The sequence below is a fragment of the Osmerus eperlanus genome, chromosome 7 (assembly GCF_963692335.1).
Source record: "Osmerus eperlanus chromosome 7, fOsmEpe2.1, whole genome shotgun sequence".
In the NCBI taxonomy this organism is placed as follows: domain Eukaryota; kingdom Metazoa; phylum Chordata; class Actinopteri; order Osmeriformes; family Osmeridae; genus Osmerus; species Osmerus eperlanus.
The window spans coordinates 21014573-21029091 of record NC_085024.1 but is presented as its reverse complement, the minus strand read 5'-3'; the positions used below and the strand labels follow the sequence as shown (position 1 = coordinate 21029091).

General features: G+C 50.8%; 1 protein-coding gene across 3 annotated transcripts; it reads left to right on the top strand.

Moving 5' to 3' along the window:
- The first annotated feature begins 354 nt into the window (after positions 1 to 354).
- Positions 355 to 12536, top strand: si:dkeyp-69b9.3 (myocardin). 3 transcript variants are annotated; one of them, XM_062465770.1, is made up of 16 exons: positions 355 to 662; positions 1704 to 1850; positions 4268 to 4324; positions 4785 to 4840; positions 5287 to 5353; positions 6369 to 6494; positions 6688 to 6884; positions 7050 to 7190; positions 8151 to 8208; positions 8457 to 8658; positions 8975 to 9110; positions 9298 to 9921; positions 10085 to 10180; positions 10614 to 10751; positions 11350 to 11404; positions 11556 to 12536. In XM_062465770.1, exons 2-16 carry the CDS (start codon positions 1796 to 1798, stop codon positions 11984 to 11986), a joined length of 2439 nt encoding a protein of 812 aa, XP_062321754.1. In that variant the 5' UTR covers positions 355 to 662; positions 1704 to 1795; the 3' UTR covers positions 11987 to 12536. The 3 variants fall into 3 exon arrangements, with proteins under 3 accessions (XP_062321754.1, XP_062321753.1, XP_062321755.1); XM_062465769.1 differs by having other exon boundaries at positions 8049 to 8208; XM_062465771.1 differs by lacking the exon at positions 7050 to 7190 and having other exon boundaries at positions 8049 to 8208.
- Positions 12537 to 14519: the final 1983 nt, after the last annotated feature.

Here is a 14519-nt window from a genome sequence, read left to right as displayed (position 1 = left end):
TCACGGCCCTGATTGTGTGGTTCTCTTTGGTGAAGCGAGAGGAGCGATCAGTGCGATCCCCAGTTCTGTACCTCGTGAGGGATGGGTGGGCACGTTGCTTTTCCAACTCGATTGATATTTTGCAGATGCTTTTTACAAAGATGGAAATACACACACAAGCCCCTCTCGCTGCCCAGTGTCTGCATCCGTCAATGAGTCAACATATGCCTGTGGTTTGGGGGGTGGGGTGGAGGGACACAGAAAGGGTTGGAGTGTGGGGGGGGTTGGGCTGGGGGCTAACTTTGACAGTGCCTCACAGTTGGCACCAGGGATCCCAGGCGCTGTGGGGTGGGGGACAGACCGAGGGGCAGACAGAGAGAGAGAGAGGGATCGAGAGATCGAGAAACAAACACTGAGCGCTGACCGTGAGGAAGAAAGGAAGGATCCTAAGGTTCCTCCAGTCCTTCTTACATTCAACTTCAGGGAAACCCTTTTTTTATTTCAGGGGAACCGAGAGACACCGACAGAAAGAAAGGATATGAAAAAGAACATGAAAGAAAGAAATCGTTATTAAACACACTACGAAATTCTCTCTTTCCTACCTTCTTCCTTCTTTTTGCACCTCTCTCCAATTTGATCTTAAATCTACTCCATCTTCCCCTGAGGGATTTCTCTCTGTTCCAGTAAGTATTCTCTTTATTCTTCCCCCCCCCCCCTTGTCTCTCGTTATTTTTCTTTGCTTCCTGCCTTACTACAGTGGCCTACAGTGTCAGAGACGAAGACTTGATCACTCATTTGTTTTACTGATTGGGGTCGGTCAGATGTCAGGTCTCAGCTCAGGTCTCAGCTGAATAAGGAGTGCGTGTGTCAGTGTGCATGTGCATGCGAGCGTACCTGCACTCTCATCCACGTCTCAGCTGAACTGGAGCTATCCTGTTTTGTGTTCTTTAGGTGTGGGTATTCCTGTCTACCTTCTGCTCTATGTGGAATAGTGTGTTGAATAGTGTGTTGAATAGTGTGTTGAATAGTGTGTTGTGCACTAATAAAGTGTATTGGTGTAACAATCTGTTTCTCTCTGGTGTTTTGCTTCTCTCAGTGTTTAACCTTCTGTCTCTCCTCTCCCTCGCGTCTCCTCTCAGTGTAAATCTGTGCGTCTTAGCCGTCAGGGAGGACGTTTCCTCTGCGAGAGGCGCTGCGCCTGTGTGTCCGCTATAATCAGTGTCTCGTGAGCTCCAATGTTTTGGCGTCGAAGCATCCGTGAGGACCGCTGTCCCTGTCACTCAGACTGCGCCAGTCCCACTCTTGTCTCTCGCTCTCTCTTTTCCTGTCGTTCTGATCCATGTACGTGGGCCTCTCAGTCTCCTGGTGTGATTATGATGACAGCCTGTCTTGGAAGGCCTGTTGTAGTCGGTCCTGGTGTTTCTCAACGCACCAGCGCTCAGCTTGTGTCTGTCGGGGAGAGTGTGTGTTTCGCTTGCCTTTTTCTGTCTTTTCTGCCGTTTGCTGTGGTGTTCTCTCTGCATGTCTCTCTTTCTCTGCCTCTCTGTCTGTCTCTCTCTCTCTTTTTCTTTCTGTCTGTCTCTCTCTGTCTCTGTCTGTCTCTCTGTCTGTCTCTCTCTTTCTTTCTTTCTCTGTCTGTCTGTCTGTCTCTCTGTCTGTCTCTCTCTCTCAAGTCTTACATATCTAGAGACACCTCTCTCTCTTCCTCACTCCTTCCCCAACAGATAGAAGCAGAACAGGAAGAGGCCGTTCCTCCTGAATCCCGCCTGCGGGGTTAAATCAGGGTCCCTCTCTGAACATCCTCTCCTCTTCCGTCATGACGTTGCTGGCCTCTGAGAGGTCGCTTCTCATCCGGAACAAATTCCGCTCAGGTGAGGACTGGGAAGCGGGGGGGCGGGGGCGGGGGGGTAATAGAGGTGGGTTGTTGTGTGGTACTCATGGTGGTAAGGGTCGGGGGTGATAGTAGGGTTGGGAGGGTGGGGGGGGGGGTTGCTGGTTAGAAGTGATAGCGGGCGATGCCTTGGATACTGATCAGTCTAAATGGACTGCCGCAACCGATCGATTGCCTCTCCGCGGTCACCATGGCGACCGGCCGCCATTTGCATCTGACAACAAGGTAATCGGAAACGATCGCAGCGATGAGGGCTATCGGCAGATCGGTCGCGTCTTTGTAACACGATTTATTAAAACGGTCAATGTGGTCTGAGGGATGGCCGGCCGACAGATGCGGCGGTATGGATCGAGCGCCGCTCTCCAGAGCCTGATGAGTACACAGAGGAACGACCACAGGGTTGGCGACCTCTTCATGTCTGGATGACATGGAGGTTGACCGCTGAGACCCAGAGCGTGCTGGGGGGGCGGGTGTTGTTGACATCCATGATTAGCGGGGTTTGGAGCATGTGGCTCGTAGCTAGGGAGGTCAAACACAACCAGCAGAGACAAGAACATGATCTGAGAAGGACCTGAGAAGGATCTTAGAAAGATCTTTGATTGTACCCGTTTTCTGTCACTCCATCCTGGCCTTTTGACTTCTGGGTTTGTCTCCGTTTAATGGAGCCCTCATTTAACCTGCCTTTGAGGATCGCCCCAGGTACTACTCCAAACGCATCAATGTGAAATACAGGTAACTTTGTCTGCCAAAGCAAATCAAGCTCCTAACATCACCAGAGACGCTCCCCAGCCACCTTGGAATGTCTTTAGTGCGTCCTCTAGTCCTTGTTGTCGTCCTGTTCTCCCACACGGCTGCTCTAGTAAACGTCTGGTAAAATAGAAAGGACAGGAAGTGACATTCCGCTAGGTTTACCACCACCTGTCACCAACGACGACTTGACGGGGCAGCTGGGGTGTTTGAACTGGGTGTGTTTGTGTCTGCATTGTTCCACAAAGGGTTTGGTCAGTGTAGCGGTAATTGGTTTTGGAAGTATAATGCTGTTCCTGACAGAACATGTCAGTCGTCCTCCAAAGATTATGGAAATGTATACTGCAGAATAAGACTTACGTGTGGATTATGAGTGATTTTACTGTGTTTGTAGTCATCAGAGAAGGAAGAGTTAACTTAGCATGCATGACAACCAGTGAGCGAGGAAGGGAAGGGAAGGGAAGGAGGGAGAGGGGCAGCTGAAATGGGGGATGGGGGTGACAGAAATAGACATACTGACGGATGAACAGTTACCGACCCGCCTCCCACCCACCCCCCACCATGTCTCTCAGTCGAAATGCATTGTGGGAAAAGTCACCCGGTGTAATTACCCCTCGACCCAACCCCAACTGTGCTTCACCTGTTAGTGTGTGAAGGTGTGTGTGTGTGTGCCCCCCCCTGCATGTGTGATTGGTCTCATATTCTACATGACATATCAATTTATGATGGAGTATGTGTCTGTGTGGTGGGGCCTCTCTTCAGATTGCAGAGCCACATCACTATACTGTTACAAGGCCGTATCAGACTACAGGGTACATATGGTTACCTTCCTGCAGTGGCCCCCTGGGGCTCAGAAGTATGGGATGGAATCTTCTGTGGCTTTACAAAGGCTGTAGCAAAGGCTGTAAGATACACAAAAGAACAAACAGCATTTTCAAAGATGCCAGATAATAACTGCTTCAAGCGTGTTGTTTCCCTAGCGACATTTAACCCTTAGCTAGACCTAACCCGTAGCTAGATCTAATTTGTGACAGATCACCCGTTTTCCCGATTTTTGTTAGAAACTGTAACGACATGTTACATTACTGATAGGGAACAAAAATTGCTAACTAGCTAGCCTAGCTAATGTTACTGCCCAAACCCGTTCAATAGCTTGCTAGTGATAGCTGAGTTAGATAAACCTTACCTTCGTAATTGTCGATGTAGCTCGAAACATACAATTTGAACCGTCTTGCTTGAAGGGCAGCAACATAGAATCCTATGTACATCGTTAATTGTCATTTTGGGATGACCACCCAAACTCCTCACCAAAGCGGCATTTTGTGTGAGAGCACTAAGCTAGCTAACCTAACTTACCGGATGATGTTGACCTGGCTGGCTTAAGCCTTATGCGGAAGTGATGCGGCCACATTGTAAATAGTGATGGTAATTTTTTTTTAAATAAACAAGAATAGTAATGGGGATTCCGGCCTTAATAGGGTTCACAGTTCAGCATTACCGCTTCTGGGTTGTATAATTCAGGCAAATTCAGCAGTTTGGACCTATGCTTTCCACTAGTGAACATCAGATGGCCTATCTTAAGTTACTGTACAAGAGTCAGATAATTTGACCCTTACATCCACATCTGAAATGTTGCTTTTCCTCTTTCAGTCCTGCAGTTGAGGATTCAGAACCGAAGGCAGCAGAATGAAATCAATGCCGACTCTGGTTAGTGGGTTTGACTGATAGTCAGTAGATGTTTGTCACTAGATGCTGATGACGCAGTCTCGTACCGTATTATTATTTTTCTGACCCACATTTCATAAGTTTTGTTTACTATTGATCCATCCCCCTCCTAATATACCTGTGATTATACCAAGTGCATGATTGATATCGGCCAACTTTCAAAGCCTTCTTCGATTTTAGCATACAGTCCAATTTCAATTTTCACTTCCGCTGCTCAATAAGTTCCATTCATTAAAAGCACTTTATTCACATGAAATACATTATTAATTTCTGCAGTACACTTACAAATGTTTCCTGCAGGATTCTTCTTTCACTTGTTCTATCTACAGGAACTATGAAATACAATCTCAAAGTTAAAGGCTATTGCTTAGTGGTGTATATAAGCCTCCAACTAATGCAGAAAGCTTTGAACTCTAGTATTTGTTTCTCTTGTTCTCTATAGGGTTGAAATCTACCTGTCCCTCTCAAAAAGGAGAGAAATGCCAGAGTGAAGCTCTGGTAAGTAAAACATCTTCTTAATTGCAAAATGCATAACATGATGGTACAATCTATGGACAAAAATAGAACGAATAAACAGCTGAATTCCCAGCTGTTTTTCCAATCAAAATTAGACTCTTCAATGACAGACTTAGAATGTTATACCACAGAGTTAATTGGCTATGTTTTTTACGGTTGTGATGTGTGACGCAAGTAGGCTCACTGCAGTGGAATTCGCTACTGCCGCTGTTAACAGGGTTGAAAACTTGCCTCACTACAGCTCAGTCAACTGAGGACGGGAACTGAAATCAATATCAAGAATTGACGACCCCCCCCCCCAAATCAATCAAATCGATCTTTTGGCCACTTGCACAATGGCCACCGTGGTCTCTGACTTGACTGAGCTGAGAGGGAGATGAAACTAGGATTCTGTGGTTCTTGGTTTGACTTGCTGTTTCTTCATGCAGCGTCTAACTGATGACGGTGCCACTCAGAAGTCGCCCCCTGGTGGTCTGAACACTGAAACTGCACAAGGTGACGCTCTTTTTGCAGATTTAGAGCACAGTTTTAAAATGCTCTCTGCGTACAACACTTTTATCGGCTTGTCTATGCTCAAGAGAATGTCCGCCACACATGGTACTCTCCTTCTCTCCTTACCGCTCTTCATTTTCTCTTATCTTATTGCCCCATTCCTATCCTAAAGACCCTCTCTACCTTTGGAGCTATGTGAGGAAATGAAGCCTCTGAACTCTGCAATGGGCTGTTTTTTTTTTCTTCTCTCCATCAGCTGTCAATCCCACAGAAATGTGACTCACTAGTACCTTGTTGCCCTCCATTCCCAGCAGTGTCCAATCACAGAAACCGATATGTGATTGACAGAACGTGATGAGCCCGCCCATACACGGACAGAGACCTCAATTTTGTCCATTGCTCCACATCTCTCTCCTCCTCTTTTCTTCTGCGTCTGTTGAAGATTACAGGACGTCCCGTTACCTGGGCACTCCAAACTCATTTTCTACACATAAATATGGCGGTTTTGGAGAAGTTTGTTTATCAAGGTGTAGGTGTGTGTGCGTATGTTGGTGTGTGCCTGCATGCGAGCAGCCATGGGGACACGTGTCCCCCTGGGACACGTGTCCCTACAGGCAGCCATGTCCCCCAGGGGTACACGTGTCCCTACAGGCAGACATGTCCCCAGGGGTACACGTGTCCCTACAGGCAGACATGTCCCCAGGGGTACACGTGTCCCTACAGGCAGACATGTCCCCAGGGGTACACGTGTCCCTACAGGCAGACATGTCCCCAGGGGTACACGTGTCCCTACAGGCAGACATGTCCCCAGGGGTACACGTGTCCCTACAGGCAGACATGTCGCCAAGTTTTGAGACCCCTACTGCTTTTAACGGAAACTGTTTGCTTACAGCTATACAGTTATTCAAGAGAAAAAACACACCTGCTCTAAACTCCTGTTGATTCCCTCTCTCGTCTCCTCTCTTATCTCATTGGCTCCTATCTCCCTTTGCCTCTCTCCTCCCCTCTCCTCCCCCAGTCAGGAGTGTGTGTGGAGGCCAGAGGGAGAAGAAGACCAGGCTTGCGGAGGACCTCAGTGAAGTGATCCACTGCCGGCAGGGTCCCCTGGACCTTCTGCACAAACACGCCCTGCCCCTGGAGAACTGTGAGTGAACACGTGTCAGGCGTAGCTATGAACCCACACACACATGCTCACACATACACACACACACACGTGTATATATAAATACAGTATATACACTTCACACACGTTTATTCCACACAACTGTACACACACACTCCAGAACACCGTCCCTCTCCTTACTCTCCGCCCCCACCTCCTCCACCCCCCACCTTAGACCCTGTCTCCTTCCCCCACACCTCTGATGTCTTCGAAGATGACATCTCCTCCTACTCCTCCTCCTCGTCACCCGAGCAACTCGGGGTCCACCAATCTCCAGCCTTCTCCTCGTCGCCAGGGCTCTCAGGCGACCAATCACTAAGTGACCTGTCACCTTTGGGTCCGCCCCTTACCCACAGCCCCACTCACGCTCAGGTAACAATGACATCAAAGACTCATTTAGCATTAATGCAAACCAATGGCCAGGACACAGTCAGCACTGTATACATAACAGATCAACTGTAACCGCAAACCGGTTCTCTGAACGCCGTCTGCGAATGCGTTATAGTCTGACATTCAGTCCTTCTTGGCTACTTGCAGCCTGGCTTGGCGTTGCTCCCGGCAACCGAGGGCACCAGCCAGCCAATGAGCATGACCGTGGCTGATTCAAACTCCATGGCAACAACCGGGAGACCAAAAGGGATGTATCTGACCTCCCAGAACACGCCCCTGCTGCCAAAGGTACTTAAGGGTTGGTCATATGCTACTGTCAGACAGAACAGCCTAGAAGGCAAAGTGTTGGATGCAGAGAACAGACCAGTCCTACACTGCACACACTCATCGACTTCAGCTGAAACAAAAGAAACCAGCGTTACATTGGAATCCTGCTTTTGATGTTCCTAAGCTGTCATGTAGCCGGTCAGTGTACGGAGAGAGACAGAAGGTCGTCCAGCCTGCTGTGCAGTCGTTCGTCCTGACAGCGCAGCACAATTCCAGGCTTGTCAATTCTCACGAGGCCGATGTGACACTAATGCATTAGCCTCTCATCTCATGCTAAAATATCGCCCCTTTGACTCCTTGTCGTGGGGAAACCTGAGATGCTCCGTGTACAGGAACGTATTCTGCCTGTACGTTTACATGGAGGAAAAAAACGCCAAACAACCTTTTGCTTCCTTCCACCTCTCTATAGGCGTCTGTGCATGAATTACTGCCAACAGGGGCTGTCAACACAGCTGATCTATCTCTAGGCCCTGTGGGTCGGATCCCACACCCGCTGCCGTGTAATACGTCAGAACGCCAGCACCGGGGGGGGGGGGGGGGTTGGGGGGGCAGGTTAGTCTCTCTCATGCTTGTCATGTAAGGATGTGGCCCTCCGATAAGGCCTTGATGAGAGCTGCAGTGGAACCAGGAGATGTTCTGTAAGACAAATTAGTACCTCTGTTCTACGGTGTTGGTTTCATCATTTGAGAATGTTAGAACAATGTTTTTTTTCTCTTCTGTTTCCTTGCTCTTTCTTCTCTACTCTCTTAATTCAACCCCCCCCCAAACATCTATCCTCTGTTCTTCCTTCCCCCTGTCCCAAACTAACCCGCGCTTCAGACAGCGCTGTCTCCCAGCTCCCCCTCCCCCTCCTCCCTGTTCTCCTCCCTCTTGTCCACCCGTCCCTCGCGCCCACGGAAACCGCGGGATTCCATACCCAAGATGAGGAAACTCAAGTATCACCAGTACATTCCTCCCGACCAGCGAGCAGGGGCTGCAGGTATGCCTATTCGCTGACTCACTTCACTTCCTTATTTAATCAAGTCAGTATATTAAAAGAAGGGTGGGTAGGTTTTGCGGACGTATCAATTTTGGTTTGAGTTTGAAAGGATTCAAACCAAAATATTAAAAAAATTAACAGCATGACCGACCCTGCTTTTAATACAGTTTAACAACCTCGTACCTGTGCAGCATCAACATCAAGGAGCCAGTAGCTCAACATCTTCCTGACGTTTTTCCTTTCATCAGGGGGGCCGGCCGCTCAGAAGAGCCCTGTCCCCGCCCAGACCCTTGACCCCGCCTACACACGCCTCCTCCAGCAGCAGCAAGTGTTCCTCCAGCTGCAGATCCTCCAGAACCAGCAGAGCCAGCAGAACCAGGGCCCACAGCAGCAGAACCAGCAGAGCCAGCAGAACCAGGGCCCACAGCAGCAGCTCTCCTTGGCCCCCAGGTAAGCAGCTTCCTAGTCTGTATAGAGGGGAACAGCCCCCCCCCCCCCCCCTCCTCTAAAAAGTTTTAATACTGTAGCCGTGTCCTCAGGCTCTAATGATTTCAGCTGCCTTCGAGACTGGTGTGATTTTACAAGAGCCCCTAGCGGCTATTTGTTAAAGATGTTATTTGGCTCAACACTTTGGCACATGGGAGTTTGGATGGTATAGAAATGCCTGTAGGGTGAGGTTGTTTATTCTGCTTGTGAAACGTATGGGCATCGTCTTCCCATGGGTCAGATGGTTCAGCTCACTTGCAGTTTCCCGTCCCCTCTTCAGCGGAGAAGCCAATCAGATGGTGAGGTTCCATGGGGCCACGCCTCAGCCAGTTTCCACGGTAACAAACCCCACCCTGGTGGATACAGGTCCCACCCACAAGCCAGAACTACTGCCTGCTAACCTCGTTGACATGACGGTAAGAGGGTCAAACACAAAACACTAACGTTGTTAAACAAGATCAGATCAGGAGCGAAGGTGATAAGTGAACGTTAATTTCCACCCCCATCCGCTTTACTGCCCCCCCTCCCCCTCCACCACCACTCCTCCTCACAATCTCCCCTTCTCACTTACCCTCTCCCCCTCCCCCGCCTCTCCCGTCTCAGGTGTCAGATTTGCGGCAGCAGCTGCGTAAGCGAGGCCTTCCTGTATCCGGCACCAAGCCGACTCTCCTGCAGAGACTCCACCCCTTCCAGCTGCCCCACACCTGCCTCACCCCCACCCCCATCAGCCAGCTGGGCCCCAGCCTGGACCCCCTCACCCCGCCCTCATTGCCACCCACCAACCGGAGCCCAAACTCCAGCCCCGGCTCTGGACCGGACACCCCCAGGAGCCCTGTCCAGCAGGTCGTGTACGCCCAGCCCTGCGGACTTCCTAATGGAACTCCCGGCGGCGTTCCCACTGGCATTCCAAGCGGAGTTCCAAACGGAATCCTGAATCGTCTTCCCCAAGGGATGTCGGTGAGCGTGCGTGGGGATGCGCGCGGCCTGTCCGGCGCGGTCTTCCTGGCCCCCGCCGCGACGCCGTCCTCCAGCCCCAGCCCGGGCCTCCCCCTCTCCTCCCCATCGCCCTCGCCCTCCTGCTCCTCGCCCCTGCAGCATGTCGCCCCCTGGCGGTCGGAGCGGGAGCAGCACCAGCACCAGCACCAGCAGGAGCTGAGCCTGGAGCTGGAGATGAGGGAGAGGATCAGGAGCCGACCCAGGGAGCGGGCCTCCAGGACGGGCAGCGAGGTGAGGAGGAACACCCCCCCGGGGGGCTTACAGATGGAAAGGGATAAATGGCTCACACAGTCTGGCAGCGATTTAGCGGGAAAAGCCAACGAGAGAGAGTGTGGCGTAAGAAAGAAAACGGAATGAATGATGCTCATTTTTTGCCTTTCCCCTCCTCTGCCAGGCTTGTGGAGGACCTCTCCATCTGTTTCTGCAACAGGAGCCTGGATGTCCTCGGGGGAAACCTGAGGACGGTCAGACCGAGGTCCTCTTCACCCAGGTAAAGTGGGGAGTCAGGTGGCTGAGCGGTTAGGGAATCGGGCTAGTAATCAGAAGGTTGCCGGTTCGATTCCTGGCCGTGCAAAATGACGTTGTGTCCTTGGGCAAGGCACGTCACCCTACTTGCCTCGGGGGAATGTCCCTGTACTTACTGTAAGTTGCTCTGGATAAGAGCGTCTACTAAATGTAAATGTAAACAAACACCTCCAGTAACTGCACCTAACAGGAGATTTGGTATCACGGCTTACTTTTTACCTTTAACGTGACACAACTACATCATCTACACACCTGAGCTGGACTGGTAAACACGGTTATAGCCGAACAGGCATGAAGACCCAGACAGAAGTGTCCACTGGAAATAATCCACCATGTCACATCATGAAGTTGTGTTGTGTGATTTCCTGTCAACCTAACTTGGCATGCCGCTTCTTCAGGTCTTCTGCTGCCAGCCGTGCGACGTGATTGGCCAGGACTTTGAGCTGCCCATGCAGATCACAGCCAGCCCTGTCCCAGCCCCGCCCAGCGTCCGCAGTCTGGAGGAGGAGCTGCAGGAAGCCATTCAGAAAGCACAGGTTGGTGTGTGTGTATCTGTGTGTGGGGGTGTGTGAGAGAGAGTGTGTGTGTGAGAGAGTGTATATGTGTGTGTGTGTGTGTGTGTGTGAGAGAGTGTATATGTGTGTGAGTGTGTGTGTGTGTGTGTGTGAGAGAGAGTGTATATGTGTGTGAGTGTGTGTGTGTGTGTGAGAGAGAGAGTGTGTGTGTGTGAGAGTGTATATGTGTGTGTGTGTGTGTGAGAGAGTGTATATGTGTGTGTGTGTGTGTGTGAGAGAGTGTATATGTGTGTGTGTGTGTGTGTGAGAGAGTGTATGTGTGTGAGTGTGTGTGTGTGTGAGAGAGAGAGAGAGAGTGTGTGTGTGAGAGAGAGTGTGTGTGTGTGAGTGTGTGTGTGTGAGAGAGAGTGTGTGTGAGAGTGTGTGTGTGTGTGCTCCTGCGTGTCTGTGCATGCGCGTGCGCTCCTGTCTGCGAGAGAGAGTGTGTGTGTGTGTGTGTGTGAGAGAGAGTGTGTGTGTGTGTGTGTGAGAGAGAGAGAGAGTGTGTGTGAGCGTCCGTGTGTCTAATCCAGTGCCACCGCGGTGAGTCATCAGTCTCCTCTCTGCCTGTCCGTCCCAGATGGACCCCAGCCAGTCCATAGACGACATTCTGGACGAGCCAATCAGCTGTGTGGGTGAGTTGCTCACACTGTGCCTCCCACTGACCTGTCAATCAGGTGGCGTGTCTAAGTGCTGAAGAGGAATGAGCTCCCACACTCTCAGCTTGAGTTCCCAGTTCTATTAGCCCTCCGTCTGAACTCTCTTTTTCTCTCTTGCTTTTTTCAGAGTCTCTCCCCGCCTCCAAGTCTGATCTCCAATCCCCAGTCAACTGCTTTCCGGTCCCCTCCCCTCCTTCCCAATCCGACCAATCCCAGCCTTCCCAGCGCCATTCAAAGGATGACAACTTCCTGTCCTCGCCCCTGTGCTCCTCCCTGCTGCTCGAGCTACCTCCGTCGCCTGCGACCACGGTTACGCCGCAGGCGGCCCTCGCCCCCCTCCCCCCGCCCCCCCTCTGCTCCTCCCCGCTCCCCTCCGCCGTGACCTCGCGGAAAAGGCGGGCTCCGTCGAGCTTTGACCCTGCCGAATGGCTCGAGACGCTTACCTCCGGGCTCCGCCCCCTCAGCCCTCCAGTCGCCCCGTTCGTAGAGACCGACTTTGGGCTCGACTCAGACCTGAACGTCAGCCGGGTGCTGGATCTCATGGTGGAGCAGTGGTGAAGGCTTAGCCGTGTCGCTGTGTCAATGTCTGTGAGTGTTCGTCTCTGTGTGGCGTTGGGTCTGGTCGGACATGAGGAGCGTGCTCACCCTAAAGACACTGGATGAACACCAGGATGGGTCAGCTCTCTGTCCCCTCTGTCTGCTGTTGCACCCGTGTTGGAGGGCCCGCGAGTCTGGCGCTCCACGCAACGTGGAGAGCCAGGCGCCGCTGACCTGCTACAGCTGTGCAACGACAGTGCAAAGGGACGTCCACACTCTCACATGCAAAACATGGTCACACCTGCCCCCCCCACACACTCAAACATTGTCACTCACACACACGCGTACGCATAATGCACGCAAACACGATCACACACACACACACAGACACTGTTTGGAAAACACTTGGGGTGAGACTGACACAACAAACAAACAATGCATCTTTGGACTGACACCCTCCAAGAACCAGTGTTTGCAGTGTGAAACTAAAGGAAAGCCAAGTGTATATTAATTGAAACATGCATCCTGGATGCTGTGGGAGGATGTGGGTCCGGGAAAGAAAAAAAAGAAAGCGGGGTTTATCTCAAAAACCTGGTGCTGGTTTGGGTTGAGTAGGCTCCCTTGTGTTGACTCACTCACTGAGTCCCAGCCATTCATAAAGCCTATCGTTGTGTGTGTGTGTGTGTGTGTGTGTGCGCGCAAGTCAACCGGAACACACAGCTTGTGTGTCTCCAGACCTTTACCCCAGTGCCAGACACACAGTCGGCGTGCAGAGACAGAAAGCTGGCAGGCGACACGAAGTGTGTTCTTAGAGACGAGCGCACGTGTGTGTGTGTTTGTACGTGTGTTTGTACGTGTGCAGTTGTGGCGGCCTGTCTGCCTGTCTGTGTGTTTGTGTGTGTGTTAATACACGCACACGCTTCCATTGTATATTTATCCACATTGTTGCCAGATGCACTTGTAGCTACTTGTTTGAGTACAATAAGTGTGCAATGTCTGTGTGTATTGATTCGGTGCGCTTGTAAGAGAGAAAGAGAAATCGTGAGACTGTAACAGATGTTCTATATTCCACATTATGTGCCAATTCTTAACACCAGTAAGCCCATGATAAAGGCCTGACCACTTTTTTTATGTTCAGTGGTTGACTGTTTTCCAAAGAATATCTACAAATAGCAGGCAAAGTTATGCACCAATCAGAGCGGGCGCCCCTCCTCGTCTGTGGAGGAGAACAGGTGGTCAGTTTGTTCCATGATTAACCCCCGACGGTGTCTGACTGCAGCCAGGAACTCGTGAATGTGCTGAAACAGACAGGTTTACTCACTGCTCGCACCTGCTACAAAGGACACAGCCGGTACCGGTCACGTGTGCCATATTTTCATGCGATAATATCATGGAATGAAACGGTTTTTGGATGTGTTTCGAATTGTGTAACAGCTGCAAACATAAACCAGACCAAAAAAAAACGATTTTTTAATGTGACCCAAAGGATAGTACACTTGTCCTGAAGCAGGCCTGTCCAACCCTGGAGCGCTACCATCTCATACATTGTCATTCCAGTCCTAATCCAGCACCCCTGATTCAAACATCCAGCTGGTTGACAGTCTGAAAACCTACAGGAGGCTAGATCTCTAGGGAACAGGGTTGGACAGTCCTAAGAGATGGTTGTGTTAACGACAGAGGTCACATGTGAAACCCTGATATCTGAGTGATTACCTGAGCAGGGCTGTTGGCAGAGCTAAGAAGGTCACATAGGAGCCCATCACACACTCAGATGATCATGCACCTGCCAGAGATCCTGTGCTGTGACTGCTTGAAATGCAGAGAGCTTTATTCAATAAGTGGGTTGCATCGAGCAACTGCTCTTTTCTACGAGAAAAGAATGTCAACCAATGCGATATATCTGACTCTGCCTACAGACTGTTGCCCTGCCAAACAGGGGAGAAGGGAAGCACGTGTTGAAGACATCGAGAGCTGTGTGTGTGCTGCAAACCCAGAGCCCCTCACAGTTCCCTTTGAGACCTTTACTGTGCATCCCTCACTGTAACAAGACAAGCAAGTAAAGATGCAAACGGATGGCCTGATAATCATGGTGATCTAGACTAGAGATGTGGTCACCTGCACTTAGGATGGTGAGAGAGACAGTCAGTGAGTGATGAGAGTGAGTGAGTGAGAGAGAGAGAGAGAGAGAGAGAGAGCGAGAGAGAGAGAGGAGAGAGAGAGAGAGAGAGAGATGAGAGCGAGAGAGAGAGAGAGAGAGAGAGAGAGAGAGAGAGAGAGAGAGAGAGAGAGAGAGAGAGAGGAGGAGAGAGAGAGAGAGAGAGAGAAGAGAGAGAGAGAGAGAGAGAGAGAGAGAGAGAGAGAGAGAGAGAGAGAGAGAGAGATGGAGAGAGAGAGAGAGAGTAGAGAGAGAGAGAGAGAGAGAGAGAGAGAGAGAGAGAGAGAGAGAGAGAGAGAGAGAGAGAGAGAGAGAGAGAGAGAGTGTGTGTGAGACAGGAGAGTAAGATGCTACCTCCTGTGATTTGTTGCTAGTCTTACGCTTGTCCCCCATTTTTCT